Below are 20,469 nucleotides of genomic sequence, written 5' to 3'. Positions count from 1 at the left end.
TGTCATTCACAGATACGTGTTGCAGGCTAGGTGTACTCATTCAGGGTATGAATTAGCAACCAATTCCTTCAGAACTCCTGCAGTACATATGTCCATTACAACAACAAAAGGGCTTTCTGACTGTTTCGCAAAAGGTTTAGCCAGGGTTTCACTGAGGATCACAAGAGCGGGTTTCTCAATAACAACTAATGACTTTTGAAAGATATAATGTGAGGAAATGTTGTACTATTGGAAAAGGTGGTACCACTTTATAAACAAGCCTAGGTTTACTAGTAGGTCACCAGGGTGACCTTGACATGTGTTATATTACAGCACTCTAGTAAATATTGAGGATGTGCAGGTATCTGGAGAAAATAATCATTTGGATTGAGCTCACAGGCTGATTTTCCAAACATTTGTTTTCATGATTTCTTCTAAACTGCTCCTTTGGCAATCGGAGACTAACAAATGTGCCATGAATTGGCACTTTAAAGCTAGGTCACTGAAAATCTCTTTCACTATCTAAGATGCCTCTACTGAACCCCTATCCACCCTCCCTAACATTTCCATGGCAAGCAGTGTACAATTGTTACCTGACAGATCCTTCTCCATGCTTGATGATAGTAATTTTTAGCTTTGTGATTTAACTGCACAGCCTGAATGGACATGGCAGCTTTTAACATATAATCATATAGAGGTCATTTGCCTTCTGTAATTTTACAGACGGCATGGTACTAGAATAAAATAGAGCTGTAGCTGCCATTGCATAGGGTCACTGCCCTGCCATATGGCTTTATAGGATGCGAAGAGCCTGCAGGAGATTGGATCATCCACAAATCACATTTTACGACTTGCCTCTGCATAGAGTTTCTCAACTTTGGCATCCTATCAAAGAGAAACACAAATCAGCACCTACTGTGAATGAAGGAGCTCAGTGGAAGTTACTACTCAGAACTTGGTACAGCAGCACTGCATCCTAGGAGACTAAACCATTTTCATTGCAAGTGTCCTTGGAAATGTAATTGTGAGATAGTTATTGCTGTGCTTGAAAAGATTGCATCCAAACAACAAATGAACTGCAGATGTTAATGAACCTACCACAGGAGTGAAACATCTAAGCACTGGGATACTTAAACCATTACACAGTTTTAATATAGAGCATTACATAGTTTATATATAAACAGAACCAGTGATAATGGCTGGAATAAAGGTGTTAAACAGTATTTAGATATCTTGTCAATTGTTTTTTGTAATCATGTAGTCAAAAACTAAATCAAATTATTAATATTATATGAATCAGTTATTTCTACTTACCTACCTACCTGAACACTAATTGCCTTAATTAGAATTAACTAAACCGAAGTACACTTCCTCATACTATTCCATTCTGAAAACAAACTTGCAGGAAGGACTCAGACAGCAGATTAAAATGGACAGTGGTAGCAAATTAACAAAAATGTGTCATTATGAGATTCACAAATAAATGAACTTCTCTTGCAATACACTAGTGGAACATGACCTAAAATGTAATTGTATGTGCTTTTTTATGTTCATATAAGTATTTTAGGACATAAGTTCACCTGTATAGAAATGGACTGAGGGTACTACTCTGCACCATTTTTTAAGTGGATATCATTTGGAAAATGATCACCATCTGTTTATCGGTCAAGAAAAACCCCTCCCACATGCAGCTCTTCTTAAGAAACAAACAACCCCCAGAGTGAAGTGTCTTCATTCATCAGCATTCTGCTGATTGCTACTTTGCCTTTAGTCTCCAAATAACTTTACTGCATAACTCTACCTCTACCTTTTTTACTCGCCTATGGTCCGTCAAGCACATACTGTACATGATTATTTATAACAATAACACATATTGCTATGTTAAAGATTTTGAAATAGCACTTATTATTCATGTTAAGTCAAAAAAATGAGAAGATCGTGTCACAGCACTGTACTATTGCTTTCTAATTGTCCCCACTTTGTATCCTTTTCTTCATGATGCCTGTGCTGTAACATATTTATATAATATATTTATATAAATGTTGTTATAAATACATAATATTTGGGAATTGCAGATATTGTTGCAAGCCTAATCAAACATTTCTTCCAAAACAAAGTAGCTATCTTCTCCATGCAATTTAATGTCTCTCCCTTCCCACATTATAATTACCTTCTTTTTGTTGCCTGTAGTTTTGTATAAAGCTCTTTATTCCATCACATTGTATCTTCTGTCAGGGTTAGAAAGCAGCAAAGAAACCACAGAGAGGGTTCTTGTTCCAAATACTGTACCAGCAAAGAAAAGTACTCATGTTGTTCCCCTCATGTTCTCACATATATTCATAGAGCGAATCTTCCATTGAAATCCTAGACAATCCTCTCTTGAAATCCAGCACAGTGCAAAGCTATGTCATACAATAATAAAAATAATAATAATAATACAATATAAGCCAAAGAGCTCTCTGTGCTTATACAGACTGGAGATTAAAGCATTTCTAGAAGTGAGAGGCAAATTGGCCAGAGAGAAACATGTATAGTATCTGATCTCTCAGTAAGGCAGCTTTGGCTGTAGTCATCTTCAAGAATAAGCACATACTGTACAGTGCTTCTTGTTTTCCTTGTTAGGGAAGCCCGTTGAAGAAAACTAACTATCTTCAAAATAAATTAAAAAAAAGTCTATTTTTAGTCAATGCAGAGGGAATTGTAGTGTCTGATTTCATGCTTTATTAGTTTGCTTTGGAAGATACAATTGGCTGCAGCCTTAGCAGCATTTCGTTTGCCTGTCTCTATGTCATAGGTCTACATAAAGCTGTACATACAGTATGCAGTATGAAAGAATGATGATGATCACCCGGGATACCCCACACACCCACCAACAGAGAAAAAAATGCATGGGCTTCCCAGAGCATGCTCACGTCAGAAGCCCCAGCTCTCCCCCACTCCCGTGGTCTGCTCTCCTCCTTCCAGCTTGTTTTCATGATGCGAGGGGAAGACTGTTCTACACAGAGAGGTAGCTGCTGCAGATGCAGAAATGGAGAGAGGGAGATAACGAGATAAATAATATAGCAAATGAGATTATTAGGGATGATGTAACCTTTTGATCTTCTGCCAAAGAGAGAGGTGAGAGAGACAGAGAGACACAGAGAGAGAGAGAGAGAGAGAGCGAAAGAGAGAGAGGTGAAGACAGAGAGGGAGAAACAGTGTGTGAAGATTCTTGACTATGATCGAGTCTCCCAATTATCTGCTGTCAGTGAGAAGAGGGGGGGAGAGAAGTGGGGAGAAAAAGGATAGGCAACAAACGGGGAGAGCTCGAGGATGAAGGAATAAACAGGGGGGCAAGACAATGAAAGCAGTAGTGTGAAGATTGTTGGCTTTGTGTCAAATTCCCAATGATCTGTTGCCTACAACTGGGGGAGGAGGAGGATAGAGGGGTGAGAAAAAGAGACAGATAGAGGGAAAGAGAGGGTGAGTGAGAAAGACCTCAGCATCAGCAGCAGGCAGTGCTGGACAGGGAGGCTGCAGATCCCTTTCTGGCTCCATTGAGTGTAGTGACTGAGTGCTATATCTGCATGCACAGAGCAGCACACAGCACAAGGCACATTGCATTCCCAGCACGTCCCTAGCTCATTTTTTTTTCTATTTCGCCTCAGCCTCAGTAGGAGCAGAATAGGAAGAGAAAGACAGAGAGAGGGAGAACCAGCAATCCTTAAACTCAGCATTTTTATTATTATTTTTGTCCCCCCCCCCACCCACCCCCTGGATGTACTAAACAATTCTCCTGCAAACTGGTAAGTACATATTTTCCATCAGATTTGTCTATGCAATTTCCAGGAAAGGTATTTGTCAGGGATCTCCGATTAGGTAGAAGTTCCAGAAATTATTTACAAATGATGCTAAGGGAAACACTGCTGCAATAGAAACCTCAACCCTTCTGCCTCATCATTATTTCAGGCAATGTTTTTTTTTTACTGGGATGCAGTGTTTATCCATTGCCTTCTTTTTCTACTGCTTATATGTAATCTGCAAACAGCTGAGGGATCTTTAAATGAATAGATGCTTTTGTTTCAGTACAATCATTTTAACCTTTGTGCTATGGGCACACAGGAAATGCAGTATTATGCAGGTCCCTTCATAATATCTAACGTTGGATATTATTATTTTTTTAATCAGTTCCATCTTCAATGTATCCATTTCTGTCTGAAATATAATGTGTGTGTGGGATTAGATGGCTTGGCGATGTTCTTCATTTGGATGTATTTAATTGGATTGTAGAAGATCCCTTCCCGTGTTTTTGTTAGTTGGGAAAGCTTTTTAAAGGGCACTTTGTAAAATGTATAGGTATTTTTCTCCATGAACAGCTCTGAGATGCATCCACCGGTTGGTCTGTGGTCTTCCCAATCCGAGCCAGGCAGAGCATTTAAATCACTGATCAACCCAGACTCAGCAGCATTTAGCCGTCAGTTTCCCCTTAGATCTGAAGATCATATGGGTATGTGGTGTGGGAAGATTAATCATCTCTCTACATTCTATTTGTGGGTATTTCAGGTATAAAATAGCTCTTGTATTAATTGCCTAGTGTGCCTGGAATCTACAAATCAATCACATGTTATGGCCCCACTGACATATTTACAGGAAAAATAAATCAAGAGATTGTTATTATGTCGAAAAGGAAAACTCTTCGGGATCAAATGTATTACTTGATGTTGTACAGTAGGCATTCTTTTTGCATTCTTATGCTGCCAAAATACTGTTAATGTGAGGATATACACTAGACTTTTTTTTTTTTTTTTAGAGTATGCTGATTATATTTCTTCCATCATTACTGCTGTCTGTGATGAGTGAAAAAGGTAAGACTGCAGACAGATGTTCAGAATAATAATCTCTCTTGTATATATGCAAGACACAATACTCAATATGTATGTTGAAATGGTGCATGGGGGAGAGAAATTGCTTATCAAGTGCCAATTATGTAATACAATAGATTGAGCCAAATTGAATTGCATAATTGCTGATTTAAAAATGGGAAAACAACCTAAACTGTATTGATATTTGTCAAATGAGAAGAGTACCCTGACTTTGCTAGGTTGTCACTTTATCTCATAGCTGTTTTAATATATGTTATTGTGACAGAATGTCAAATCTGTGTTATTCTGTTTTTTTTTCTTCTTTTGCAGCTTTTTTAATTAATCAGCAATGAAACCATCTCCAGCAGAAACTCGTCTTAAAGGACGGATGTTGTGGGTAATTCTTTTAAGCACAATTGCTCTTGCATGGACTACGCCAATTCCCTTGATTGAGGATTCAGAGGAAATAGACGAGCCTTGCTTTGATCCCTGCTACTGTGAAGTAAAGGAAAGCCTTTTCCACATTTATTGTGACAATAAGGGATTTACAAATATTAGCCAGATTGCAGAAACCTGGTCAAGACCTTTTAAACTTTATCTGCAAAGAAATTCTATGAGAAAATTGTACACCAACAGTTTTCTGCACCTGAACAATGCTGTGTCTATTAATCTTGGGAACAATGCATTGCAGGACATCCAGGCAGGAGCTTTTAATGGCATGAAAATTTTGAAGAGGCTATACTTGCACGAGAACAAGTTGGACATTTTTAGAAATGACACCTTTATCGGTCTGGAGAGCTTGGAATATCTGCAAGCAGATTATAACGTGATTAAGCGGATTGAGAGTGGGGCCTTCAGATATTTAAATAAATTGAGAGTATTAATTCTAAACGATAACCATATCCCCTTGCTTCCAACAAATTTATTCAAGTCTGTATCTTTAACACACTTAGACTTGCGTGGAAATCGATTAAAGATCCTTTCTTACAGAGGCATGTTGGACCACATTGGAAGAAGCCTCATGGAGATCCAACTAGCAGAGAATCCTTGGAACTGTACCTGTGAGATTGTGCAGTTGAAGAGTTGGCTGGAGCGTATACCATATACTGTGCTGGTGGGAGATATTACATGTGAAAGTCCCTTTCACTTTCATGGCAAGGATCTCAGGGATATAAAACGAAGTAAACTATGTCCCTTGTTGTCTGAAAGTGAAGTTGAAGCAAGCTTGGGGATACCACAGTTACCATCCAGTAAAGAAAATACATGGCCCACTAAACCATCCTCTATGTTGTCCTCTTTTCATGTCACCGCTTCATCTGTGGAATACAAGACATCGAATAAACATCCAACGACCACAAAGCAGCCTAGAGCGCCCAAGCCTCTACCAACACCTCGAGGCCTTTACCCAGGCCCAAACCAACCTCCAATAGCTGGATACCAGACAAGACCACCCATTCCAATCATATGCCCCACTGGATGTTCATGCAGTTTGCATATTAATGATTTGGGATTGACTGTAAATTGTAAAGAAAGAGGATTTCATAATATTTCTGAACTTCTGCCTAGACCACTTAATGCTAAGAAACTCTACCTGAGTGGCAACCTAATACAGAAAATCTACAGGTCTGATTTTTGGAATTTCTCTTCTTTGGATTTATTGCACCTTGGAAACAACCGTATTGCATATGTTCAAGATGGAGCTTTTATTAATCTCCCAAATTTAAAAAGTTTGTATCTGAATGGAAATGACATTGAGAGGTTGACGCCTGGCATGTTCAGGGGCTTACAGAGTTTGCATTATTTATATTTTGAATATAATATGATAAGGGAAATCCAGCCTGCTGCTTTTAGTCTGATGCCAAATCTGAAGTTACTGTTTCTTAATGACAATCTGCTGAGAACGCTTCCAACTGACACTTTTGCAGGCACTTCTTTGGCCAGACTAAACCTGAGAAACAACCATTTCCTTTACCTTTCAGTGACAGGGGTACTGGAACACCTTAATGCCATTGTGCAGATTGATCTGAAGCAGAACCCATGGGATTGCTCCTGTGACATCGTTCCACTGAAGCAGTGGATAGAAACCATTAGTTCTGTCATAGTGGTTGGGGAGGTGTTGTGTACAACTCCTGAAAATCTGACAAACAAGGATCTAAAATCAATTGAAATAGAAGTTTTGTGTCCAGAATTGCTGCATGCTGCTGTTGCTTCATCTGCTCTGCCTGGTAACATGGTGCCCACAAGTTCGTCAGTGTTTGTGTTTACCACACCAGGGGGTGCCATCCCACTATCTGTCCTTATTCTCAGCCTTTTAATCCTGTTTTTCTCAGCTGTTTTTGTGGCTGCGGGCCTTTTTGCTTTCGTGCTGAGAAGGCGTAAGAAACTGCCTTTCAGAAAAAGACAAGAGGTGGATCTGACTGGCATTCAGATGCAATGTAGGATCTTTGAAGACAGACCGAACAACTCCCCTGAGAAGGCCCCCGGCCATGTCTATGATTACATCCCGCATCCAGTGACCCAGATGTGCAACAACCCCATCTACAAACCCAGAGAGGAAGAAATGGGGAAGCAATTTTCAGAGACCAAGGAAAACAACACAAATTACAGGACATTAATAGAAAAAGAGAAAGAGTGGACTTTGGCAGTGTCAAATTCCCAGCTAAATACAATAGTTACTGTAAATCAGTCTGGGGAATTACCGAGTTTTCATGAAAATGGGGTGATCTTTCCTGCTGTAATGGATAGAGAAAGGCCAGCTCCTACAGTGGGGTTTGTGGACTGCCTATATGGCACAGTACCCAAATTAAAGGAACTGCACGTACATCCCCCTGGCATGCAATACCCTGATTTACAGCAGGATGCCAGGTTAAAAGAAACCCTTATTTTCTCTGCCGGAAAAGGGTTCTCAGACCCAACCCAAAGTGAATACCTCGAGTTAAGGGCCAAACTCCAAACTAAGCCGGATTACCTCGAAGTCCTGGAAAAAACCACTTATAGGTTCTAATATAGCAGAATTCCATAGCGCCCCAAAAAAACGCATGATTCGAGATGATACCGTTGTGCTCCCCAAATTGTTTTGGAGGAAGGGCCATACTCTAATCATAATTAATTGAAGTGCCTTCGCAGACTTTTGCCAGCAATGTTATCAATCATTATTTTTTATATAGGAAACTAAGAAACTTTACTGTGCCATGTAAGGTATGGGGATATTTGTACTGATCCTGATCAATAATTCCACGTGTCCTTTTTTGGCAGTAACTTAAACCTTTTCACTAGGGGAGGGGGGGGGGATAGGATGGCGTTGTGGCTTCCTTATACAAAGAAACGCCCATGGCACAGATCCTGTACATTGATGCAGTTTGCTGCATGCCTAAAAACTGCAGGGGGAGGGGTGTAATGCTCGAATGTTCTCACCCAAAACACTGATTATCCATCTCTCCTACAATCCAACCACCAAAACCCTGGAGTTACTGCAACCCTTTATTGTTCAATGTGTATTTGATTTCTCACATATTTTAATGCAGAAAAAGCAATCAATGTACACAAGACACCTAGGGATCAACATCTTTGTGAATTCATGATGACGCCAAGATTTTCTGCAGTTCATTGCACTTTCTTTAGAAATGCTACTGGGTATGTATCACTAACAGCTTTGTAGGAAGCACTTTTAATGTCTTCTCTCTCTCTCCCCCCCCCCTTCCCTTAGCCCTCAGCCTACCCCCCATACACAGATTTTACAAAATGTGCATATATTTATTCTGTAATTTCAGTAAATATTAATTGTAAAGGTAATGTTTAATCAATGTATAGTGATTATGCGTCTGGTATAGCTTTCCTAATAAAATCATTAAAAAAAATATATACATACATATACAAATATATACAGAAAAAAAATGGCTTGATGCTAAAATTTAGCTATGCCCAGTCTAATTTATGTCTACAGTCAGAACTTCTCCATATCGAATAACATTGATCACTATTTCATTGAAATCAGCTCAACACTTTGGGATGAAACACTATGGGATGAGACCTCACCTGCTCTGTGGAAGATACCTTTGTGCTGAGATACTGTGTACCGCAGTCCATTGTAGTCCTTTGCAGGTTTCCCAGCAGTGAAGGGGTTAAAAAAAATACTCAAAGACTAAAGTAAACATTGGCTAAAAGTCTATGGAAACTAAATTAGTACTGACCAAGGTAAGATATATTTACTTGGTGTGTCCAACTTTGAGAGCCCTATCCCTTTCAGTTAATTAAATAGGGACCCCCACAGAGCATTGTGGCCCACACTGGCAAGGAATAGTGCACATGGTAGTCTGTAGTAAATATGTCATTATACATTTTTGCCAGTGTATACTTTACATGCACTCTTCTTACACATCTAGCTTAAGCATGCTCACACACAAAAATATACACATACACACACACACACACACACACACACACACACACACACACACACACACACACACACACACACACACACACACACACACACACACACACACACACACACACACACACACACACACACACACATACATATACTGTATATACATATATACATATACACATACATACAGTAATGGAAGATCCCAGAAGTGATTCAAATGCCAGCACAGCACAAGGGGTAGAAAAAAAAGGAGTTTATTCAGTCCATCATGCAAACATGGGGACCAAAATGCTGGGCTGTGTTTTGAATGATGGTTGAATAAACTCCTTTATTTCTACCCACTGTGCTGTGCTGTCATTTTAATCACTTTTTGGATCTTCCATTACCATTGTTACTTACTTTTACTGTGCACCACTTACCCCTCTGCTGAGGGATCTAACTTCGTATGTACGGCCATCCCCCCCTTCCCCCCTCCCCCCTCCCTATATATCTCTATGTAGATATCTACAGGCAATTACAAATAAACTCAGTAAATACCTAGATATATTAGCTGCCTGAACCCAAAGAAACCCTGATTCTGATCTGGTATGTTATCTACGTCTGTAGCATCTGCTTCAAGGGAGGGTCTATTACTGCAAGGGACCAGCAGAGGGAGCTTTAGTCTAAAGATTGGATGTGAAAAGTAGCTCATTCCTGGTCTTTGGAGCTGTGTAGTCTCCCAGCACCGCAGCCAGCCCTGGATTTATTCCCCTCTGCTTCATTTCCTGTCTAATATAAGTTCCTAATGAAACCATTACTGTACATTGAATGTAAACCATCAGACGTCACTAATGCCTTACATCAAGATGGAAAAATGAACAATGAATGTAAAATCACAGCTTGTTAGTTCTGGCTTTGCTGCAAGATCATCTGCCCTAATGATATATGATATGTTTTCTTGTTCAAATATTATTGCTTTTATATATATATATATATATATATGATATATAGCTCATTGTTTTTGCCCTGTTTTGTTTGTAATTATGTTGCAAATTCCAAGCTACTCCCCAAATGTAGCTTATTTTTTATACTCATTTACAATTTTTTCTACCTTTTATTTGTAATCCTTTATGAGCTATGGGGTTTGCAGCGCATTATTCTGTAAAGAAAATCAAAGCTCTCCAACACATTTAAGATTAAAAAAAAACAACTGTAGTGTTGAAGAGGCATGTAACAGGTTGTAGACCCTTCTTCAGGAGTCACATGGTTAAATGGAATCCCGTAGCTGACAACTGACTCCATTTGATAAAGACAAAGAAAACTTACACTAACATTTAACAATAGGGGAGTTCTGTGCTGCTTCTACTGTATAAGGTATATGCTGCTTAGAACCCACGCCCCTGAGCGGAGCCATTTGACCATAATTATCTGATGTGTACCGTTGCATATTTCTAACGATCCAAAGGCTGGATTGGTTGGCGTCTACATTCTTTGTTTATGTTACATAAACTCAATATTCACTGTATAGTGTTTATATGACTCAATTCGACACGTCTATAAATAGAAAGCATGCACGTATTTGAAAATAAAATGAAAGTGCAAGGCCAGATACTCCTCATAATAGAAATTAGTTAATTTCACGCATGCATTACATGGACGTATTTATTTTACAGACAACACAATTACGTGCAATCCCTAATGTTACTGGTGCTGTGTACATTTTAAACCGAGTGATCATGATCCATATCAAAGTATAATGCAAACATTACAATGTTTATATATTTTATTTTTAAAAAGAAAGAGCGCAAGAAAGTCTTGACTTCAGTAGAGGTACTTTATTTCACCCCTGGCTGGTGAGGAATTCTATTTATTCAGTGGAAATAAATTTATTCTTTGAGAATGGAAATTTTGTATTAAAGGAGATACTTTTTTGGCTTAATCTTTGTTTTATTTTCCTGCGTAGGAAGCTCTTTCTTCTTTATGCATCAGGAATTCTTTGAGATCAGCTGCTTCATTTTGGGGGTGCACAGAATATTTCATTGATGCTTTCTAATGTGAACAATGTTTTAGGTTTTGCGGTGAATACATGCGGACAGAGGATTTTCTGTCTACTTTATCTCAACTGTGAAGAGTTCATATTTTTTTTAGCAATCAATATTGAATGCACAAGCCTTAGCTTTATAAATATGACTGACACTGGCCGTGATAAATGATAATATTAGTGCTGAATGTTGGCGTTATATTGCACAAATGCTGACATGCAGCTTAATATGTCATAGGAAATATTTCCCAATACACTTATTAAAAACTTACATCCATTGATTTTTTTTTTTTTACTCTGTTTGACACAATATTTCTCATTTTTCTTTGATTCACCATAAGAATCAACAATTTAGAGCTGGTCTTTCTCTCACCAACAGTTCCTACCCAATAACAAATACCCAGGCAAATGGCTATATTTACCAGATCAATAACTTGTCACTTATTTACAATGATATTTTTTCAGTTATTGCACTGGGGAGTATCTTATGATCTATATAATCTGTATAAATCACTCATATTTTGTATATTTCTCTGCAACATCTTTGCTGAAAGTCGTGAACCGGGTGACATTTGTCATTTTTGGGGGCAAAATGCAGCAAAAATGTATAAGTTAGTCTTTTCTTTTTGCCAAACATAAAAACTCAGTTTGCAGGTCACTTGACCCTAAATTCAGGGCACATGACCCGTTATATACAGCTGCAGCGGCCGTTATTCAAACAAATCACGCGTTGTGTACATCGGAATACCGATGTCATGACGCAGGATGTCTTCCAACCTTACCGCCCTAAGACGCGAGTGCAGCGAGTGCAGAAAATGGCATTTTAGAGTTCTGGCTTTTAAACACCTTCAATTGACACAGTAGCAAAGTAGCACAGTACTGTACACATTGCAATTCATTCATTTCATTGCACCCAAAGAAACAGAATCCATGAAATTCAAAAAAGCAATCGCGATAAGTGTAGGTGCCTGGGGCGATTGGCCACGTTCATGCCGCGTGGAGTACAGCAGAGCACACGAAATCGGCGCCGTGATTTGTTTGAATAACGGCCGCTGCAGCTGTACTACAATTTCCTCATAGATCTGGGAAAATGTGGGAAATTGGTAAACATTTTGAGCAATATGACAGTTCGTAACATTTTGCATAAATGCAATAGTACATTAATAAGAAATTAGTGAAAAATGTTGTGAGGCAGATTTAAAGACGTTCGAACAATCTCTATCCGATACAAGAGGAGTGAACTTTGCAGAGCACTCTCACGAGCATGGCATTGAAAATATCGTTAGCAACTTGCATTTTCATTCGAATGTTAAACATTCCCGCATGGCATTCTACGAGAGCCTTTTTGCGTGTGTATAGTGGCGCTAACTGTTTACACTTGTACTATCCACCTAAATGGGATTACCAAGTATTATGCCGTTATTTTGCTTTGTGAACAAACCCCTCAAATGGAAATTCAAAAACAGTGGCATATACTTGTTACCATTCATTTCACACTGCTTTATTATTTTATAATTGTTTTCGTACTTATGTCTTCACTATCTATCTTGCTGTTTAACAGTTTTAAGGTTCTACTACTTTCAGTTTTTTAAGTGGCTTGTTTGTTTGTTCGTTTTAGGCAGTATTGGTTTAGGACAGTGTTTTTCAACAGGGGTTCCCCGGGCATCCCTAAAGGATTCCCTTTAATTTTCTTGTAATTTAAAAATTATACCAAATACAGAAGAATGTACAATGCATCTGATGTACTATTAGAGAGTGTTGGGGTTCCTCAGAATCTCACATAGTGTTCCTTCACACACACAAAAGGTTGGAAACCACTGGTTTAGGAGAAGACACAGCATTAAATGTATCATTCATGTATCTTCAGTGAAAATTATTGGATGTTGTCTTTGATACTGTTAATATCATACCAGTTCTTCCGAAGAGAAAGAAAATGGAAGCCGCGGCTGTGTCCAAAATTGATCTACATGATTCAATTCCTAATCATAAATATTTGGGTACTCAACTCAAATTCAATCACTGTTTTACCGAAGGTCTGAACACTGTGTTTCTCTTACTGAAATATTGTGTAATAATTCTTTACATGGGAGAATATTTTCGGGATACCTTAATTAATAATAATAATAATAATAATAATAATAATAATAGTAATGTGATGTCATTTACCAGACAAGTATTGACAATGAGTTTACACCAGTTACCACAGTTACCTGAGAAAATATATCTATGCCTGTGCTATATTTGATTTGTCATTACAAAAGAGAGAAGCTGCATGAACTAATAAATCGTATAGTGTAAGTAAAGCAAAAATCTACATATCCCCGAAGTATGAAAAATGACTCACAATGTTCAATTATGTCTGGATAAAACCTCTCTTTCCTTTTATGCATACATTGATTTATTAATGTATTCATGCTTGGGGTAATTTACAGGTATGAAAGTTTAATTTAGGGCTATTGCAAAGTCTACTACCGTATTGTTTAAGGGGGAAATAATTTTTTGCTCTTTTGCCTTGATTTGCTCCATTTGTGTGCGTGTGCAACCCTTCAATATTGAGCTTGCATAAAGCCGCATGCGCAAGATACTTACAGCACATATAAGGATCTTGAGAAACAAGATACATACAGATGGAACAGCAAATGACTGAACCCTGCTTTACAGTAAAGTCAGCATAATACATTGACTAGAGATGGGGGGAAACTGTCCAAAGTGCACTAGAGAAATTTTAAGCGGTCCACCCCCCCCAAATTCGATTACTTACAAAACATACAAATCCAGTCCTCAAGGGCCACCAGCAGCTCAGGTTTTCAGGATATTCCTGCTTCAGCACATGTGGCTCAGTTAACGACTGCTCTAAGGGCTAATAAACTCTCCAAATGTTTCTTACATTTAGCAATTTCCCAAGCTTTCGGAAAAGTAGTGCGAGTCAGTGAGCGAAACAGAACGTGTGTGCACTATTTATAGTCTCAGCATGAACAAATCGAGTGATTTTAGAGAATTTAGAAAGTTATCATATTAAATGAAACTGCAATGCACATTAACTTAATATTTGGTGAATCGCTTGCGAACTCTGACCCGCATTTTTCGTGACGAACAAATGCCCATTTTCAATTGGTTCCCAACCCCAGGCAACAGTTTTGCACATCTCTAACATTGACCCCGGGGATCATTCATTAATTATATTTTCCTAGCTTTGTACCTGGAAATACCTACAGTACATATTTACCAAAGAAAATTCCTATTAGAAAGGGGTTTTCTTCCTATTTCTTTGATGAGTCTGGTGCTGTTTCTTTTCTCGTGTAAACAGTAGCGAATATTTAATTAAGAAAATATAGCCAGAGTCAGCATGTAAAATCCTAATGTGTTCCTGCAAACATGACTGTTATTATGTCTATGTAAACTCATTGAAGTATAATTATTAAAGTGTGATAGCCATTGTTGATCATCAATTACACTTTATTCATTTGAATGGATGTTATTGATCATTAAGGTGCAATAGTGAAATTAGTGATGAAAGATCCTCAGAGCAATTTGTCAACATGGGTATGAGTTCCTTAACTGATCCAAGTGATCAGACAGAATTGGTAACAGATGGTAACTAAATGAATGAATAAATGATACCAGGAAATAGTCTTGACCTCATTTTGTGGTCTGCAAAATATGATTACTATTCTGTTTATAGCACGATGTCTGCTAGAACCCATTACAATGGGCTCCTAGAGATGGTAGATGATGTCTGAATAGTATCACCGCAGGACAACAAGGGTTTCAAAGTATCCCTAGCTGCAAAACCAGAGCATAAGTGGAGCTAAATACTGCACCATACACTTTATTTTTCAAAGGAAAGTACTACCATTAATATCAATGGGATTATGGACTTTGATAAATATGGTGCAGTGGTCGAGCTCAGTTTTTCCCTGGTTTTACACCAGGTAGACTTTTAAACATGTATATACTGTATACCTCCAAAAAGGTTGTGTTTTATAGTATTACCTTTGTACCATAGCAGAGTTCTTTGCTTTTGCCTCTAATGCTCTATCTTGGATTTTACTCAGCCAATGGTTTAAATAATGAGAGCCACTACTAGAAATGTAGTTCTAGAATATTATACAATAAAACCATTGATAATATTAACACGTAATCTGAAGGGAACGTTCTCAGTGTCATTATCTTGCGGTGAATGGTGTATGCCCTATGTCAGGGCTGCTCAACTCCAGTCCTCATGCCCCCCCCCAACAGGTCAGGTTTTCAGGGTATCCCAGCTTCAGCTCAGGTGGCTCAATCAGTCTTTGCTTCAGCACAGGTGGCTCAATCAGTACCTGCTTCAGCACATATGGCTCTTTGACTGAGCCTCTGATTGAGCCACCTGTGCTGAAGCTGGGATAGCCTGAAAACCTGACCTGTTGTGGGGGCTTGAGGACTGGAGTTCAGCACCCCTGCCTTATGTCATATTTTCAGGAATCATATGTACTGTTTAAGCAGACATGCAAGCTGCATGTTAATCAGAGCATTTTACATCAGAGCATTTTACATCATCCACATAGTGCCAAAACGGTATCCAACCTGTGTCTTCTGCCATTACAGTTATATCTCACACTTTTATCTCTGGTTTTAGTCTGTATTTCAATCGAAATTGCAATCTCGAAGTGATATAAGCAAACACTAAAAAAAGCACAAAAAACACAAGCTGAAATTGAGGCTGATATGTACTGTATGTGCTCAAACAAGTACCCGCCTCTTTGCATGCCAGTTGTTTTAAAGATATGGACAACAGGCAAATCAATATTACCCATTATAAAGCGGATAGAACACTGTTAAATGTAATGCAATGATTACAATTTTAGGACTGTGAGCTGATTTGTATACCACATATCTCACTGCTGACTTCAAAGAAGAACAGATGTGCAAATCACCCATTACATAACCCGACACAAGGCAGTCTGGACAAACAGGATTGTTAACTAGTTACAGTAGGTGTGTGTGACCAATATGGGTGTAGCAAATGCTTCAGGGGACCTTATGTTGCCGTTCATGCAGGGATGTCGTTATGCTATGATCTTCTATATGTTTTGGAAAGTTGTTTGTCAGTTTGCAATGCATTTGGACACCTCTTAAGATATCATACCCAAATTAAGCATGATGGCTTCTGAGATCAATGAGTATGTTTTTGTCTATTTTGGATACAATTCACAAATGACATCACTGATGACATCACAAATAACTTCAGCTATGGCATAACTGATGACTAGGAATCCAATTGGTTTCTTAGAATTTCCACGCAGCCCTGGGTACTTTCAGCTAATGTTATTATAATATAGCAATCAACTGTGCGCTGAAAGACATCCGAAATCAAGAAGTATGTGAGAGCATGTTGAACGCCTTTGTTATTTATCTCTCTCTTTCTCTATATACTGTGCACTCGACAACATAATATACAGTATATGATGGAGAGCACATCAACCTGTTTTGAAAAATAAAAGTGTTTCTATTATGGTACATTGATAACTGTCTCATGGTGATGTGCATGTGGGCTGTATATAGTGAGTACTACTACTATAAAACATATGTCGTAAGACCCACTACTGGCCCAACATATTGGCCGGGCTACAATGTATCTGATGAACACAGGTCTTTAAAAATATGTAGTGGTCTATATACTAAGCATCTCTACTGGAATATTTGGCATTAAATTGACGCAAGAAAACCAAAAAGTACAGAATATTATGTATGTGTACATCTATGTACTAACTTTTTTTTTAAGTGCACAGCAAGTGTGAAAAATGTTTTTTATTCAAGTCTATAAGCGCAACAGTTGTTAAAAGTGTCAGAGCAGTAGTGATGTCCACGATGCACAGATATAAATGGTATTTACCTAAATAATTTGTATATATGTGTGTGTCAAAACAATTAGTTGAAACTGCATCAAAATTGTACGCCAAGATTAAACTGGTGTAAATCCTACATAGTCTGTTTATATTGTTAGTGCAGAATTAGAAGTGCTTAAATTACTATGTATTAAGTGGAAAAAATGTTGACGCAGCATGGGTTTCATCATATATTATACAGTACATTAACAAATTGTTATATTTTTCTGGTATAGGTATTATAAAATATATGAAATGATGTATTGATATTTACTAACACTGGTTAAAACATAAAATGACACATAATTCTAATTGAATTGAAATAGTCTGAAGCCACACAATGTAATGCGTTAAACATCATTTCAGAACTGTGCATCACGTAACAAGTCATACTCGATAACAATCTTACATTTTATTAATGTACTACTGTTTAACACTGTTATTCTGACGCCAACAAATATTTATTAAAAGTTAATTACAGAGATAAAAAATATTGAATATAGAAAGAAAAAATATTTTTTTAAATGGCAGTGGTTGGATTTGGGAATTTACAGGAGTGCAATCAAGCATGATTTTCCCAACCTAGACTTGTAGCTCAATTATCAAATCATTACTGTATGTATATTTATGCTGGTAGCTTATCAACATGCCAATTTTAATTTGCTTTTGCAATCAAAGCAAAATTGATCCATTGGCTGTATGAGGTGGCCAGAAAAGCATTTAAGTGGCATATGTTGCTGTCTACTTCCAAAGTCAATGAATTCAAATTATTTTATTCGTCTCATCATTTCATGATAAAGCTTTCAAGAAATATATGAATCATCCTGCCTTATAGACACCTTACAGACTACAATATTAGTGAATCAATGCATTGTGTGTTTCTTTAATCAGTTTACATATGGAGAAGAGCACAGTTTGAAATGTTTAATTAAACAAATTCTGAAAATGAATGCGTTTGTCATTAATGTATTTCTACTCATATTTAAACTTTGTTTGCAGGTCTGAAGAGACGTCATTTCTAAAGACGAAATCTGTTTCCTGGATTTTCTCGCATTTTCCCCCCCAAAATCTATTTCGCGGTGTAAAATCCGTGGACAGATTTGGTCAGTTTTAATCTGTGCGGATTTATAAAAAAAACGCTACTGGATACAATCTGTTGACGGATTTGTCGAGTTCAATCCGTGGATTCAGCAATCCGTTAGCGGATTCTTAATAATCCACCAACAGATTGCTGAATCCCCAGATTGGATTCTACAATTCCGTCCACAGGTTGTGAAATCAACGGAGTTTATTGGTAATAATAATTAAAAATAAACAAAACGCAAATCGCCCTTTTAGAGATTAATCCGCTGAGATCCACGGACCAATGGAACCAGTCGATCCACTGCGGATCCGAATCCGCCCCAAAAATGTGCCCATCTCTTACCATTTCCCCCACCAGTAAGATGTACATTGAAACTACTGCCATAGGCTTAACATGATGTTAATTTAATGAAGCTTTATGGATCTGGGCTAATGTATATTTAATTTCCAACATCACCGCACATGAATGGTACAGTATGGGAGATTTCTAAAATAAGTTTATTACTTTACTTCAGCTTCTATCGCTTATTGATATCATATATTTTATGTTTATTATGGTCTATTTAGGAATCAGGAATCATTGTCAGATTCCCTAAGCTATATAAGCCTTTTAATTGTGTCTTTTGGAGCAGAGCTGCTACATAGGTCAGAACGGTTTTGTAGAATGTTAGACTTCAGATATGGAGAATTTTGGGGGAGCAAATAAAAAAACCAAAAGAATGTCCCAGAGAGACGCCGACTGTGTTACATCTCATTATAATCTGTGCACCATGTAACGCCTCCCTAACTTCTCCTACTGACGCCCCCCAAGGTGCAAGCTGGGGCAGAGCAGGCAAAATTGGAGCAGAATGCTTTGATACATTGGTGCAGGGGTAAACTGCCCTTGTTTTGCTGCTGGCTGGCATCTAAATAACAAATGGATAGCTTTTCCACGTCACATTTTCAAAAGAATAAAATTTTCTTGCAAGTGATGTTATATATAGAGATGCACAATCTTAAAAGGACAATGCCTCCTAGGCCCCAAATGAACTAATAGCAGTGACATGTTTACGCAGTCACATCTAGGAAATTGATACCTTTGTTTCCAAAATCTGACATCTCTAAGTATTTTTGGGTGATTTTAGTTTTCGTTTGTAAACATGGCGAGCTGAGACTTGGGAGGGGTTTGAGTTCCTCTATCTGCTCTCTTTTGTGTGATGTCACACTGTGATGTCACTGTGTGCTCAGCCAGAACCACCATTTCTCCTCCGTATCCTTGCTGGCTGTCAGATAAGGAGTGAAGCAGACACTTGATTAAGTAGCATCCCCCACTTTAGAATCCCACAAGAAATTAAATGATGTCATTTAATTCACCAAGAATGAAAGCCGTCAGACTTTCACCATTACATTCTTTACACAAGTTTGTTTTCTGGCCTGCTGTGTAGGATTGGTCCTTTGAACATTTCCAATTTTTATACTTGAATGGACTTTGTTTTATTTTATTCGAGCAACTCGCATGATGCATGCTCTTTGTGTTTTAACTAATCTATTAGAAAAAAAGAACTATAGATGGTGATGTTGCCAAGGTATCAAAAAACTAATTCTGCACTACTGAATCTATTGCATTTGGATAGTACATAGAAATACAGAAAACAATGTTAACTTTGAATAAAATATGTCAAGATATACCTAAAGGTAAGTATTTCTAATGTGCATAGTTCATGTAATAAAATATTCATCAACTAAAGAAACAAAACAGGTATTTTTTATATGGTTAAACATTGGTTGATTTCTGTTATTAAATGTATGTGTGTGTGCGTGTGTGTGTATAACTTAAAATGTGTTGTGTGTGTGTATACACATACACATACACACACACACATGGGTTGTTATTATTGATTTATTTATAGTTCTCAGTTCTCTGCGCTTCCCTTAAAGCTGCAGACCAAGCAATATCCTACATGTGTTTTTTTTATATCAGTTCTATACTATGAGAAAACACAACTCTGAATTACATTTTTAATATATTATAATGAACAAGCATTTTTTTGTTTCTATAGCAACCATTTACAAAATCACATCCCCTTCCTCTTCTGAAACAGGCTTTTGCGTCCCTTTTTGATCCCTGCCCTCTCTCTAGCAGTGCACCAATTTCCATCTTTGGTCCTCTTCTGCTGCACTGACAGCCATTTAGTGAACCCCTGTGCCAAATCTTTGCCGAATGATCACAGGAGAACAGATCGATCGGCAACTTAGCTAATTACTTATCATTGTGTAGATTGTATTGATGCACATATTAAAAGAAAAAAATTA

The 20,469-nt window shown here is 37.8% G+C and overlaps 1 protein-coding gene across 2 annotated transcripts; it reads left to right on the top strand.

The window, feature by feature from the left end:
- Positions 1–2,923: 2,923 nt before the first annotated feature.
- Positions 2,924–9,298, top strand: SLITRK3 (SLIT and NTRK like family member 3). 2 transcript variants are annotated; one of them, XM_075570612.1, is made up of 3 exons: positions 2,924–3,764; positions 4,769–4,823; positions 5,151–9,298. In XM_075570612.1, the coding sequence occupies exon 3, from the start codon at positions 5,170–5,172 to the stop codon at positions 7,822–7,824; it is 2,655 nt and encodes an 884-aa protein (XP_075426727.1). In that variant the 5' UTR covers positions 2,924–3,764; positions 4,769–4,823; positions 5,151–5,169; the 3' UTR covers positions 7,825–9,298. The 2 variants fall into 2 exon arrangements, with proteins under 2 accessions (XP_075426727.1, XP_075426728.1); XM_075570613.1 differs by lacking the exon at positions 4,769–4,823.
- The last annotated feature ends 11,171 nt before the right edge of the window (positions 9,299–20,469 follow it).

This window comes from Ascaphus truei, chromosome 14 (genome assembly GCF_040206685.1).
Source record: "Ascaphus truei isolate aAscTru1 chromosome 14, aAscTru1.hap1, whole genome shotgun sequence".
NCBI classification, from domain to species: domain Eukaryota; kingdom Metazoa; phylum Chordata; class Amphibia; order Anura; family Ascaphidae; genus Ascaphus; species Ascaphus truei.
The sequence above is the reverse complement of the archived record's forward strand: the minus strand, read 5'-3'. Positions and strand labels throughout refer to the sequence as shown.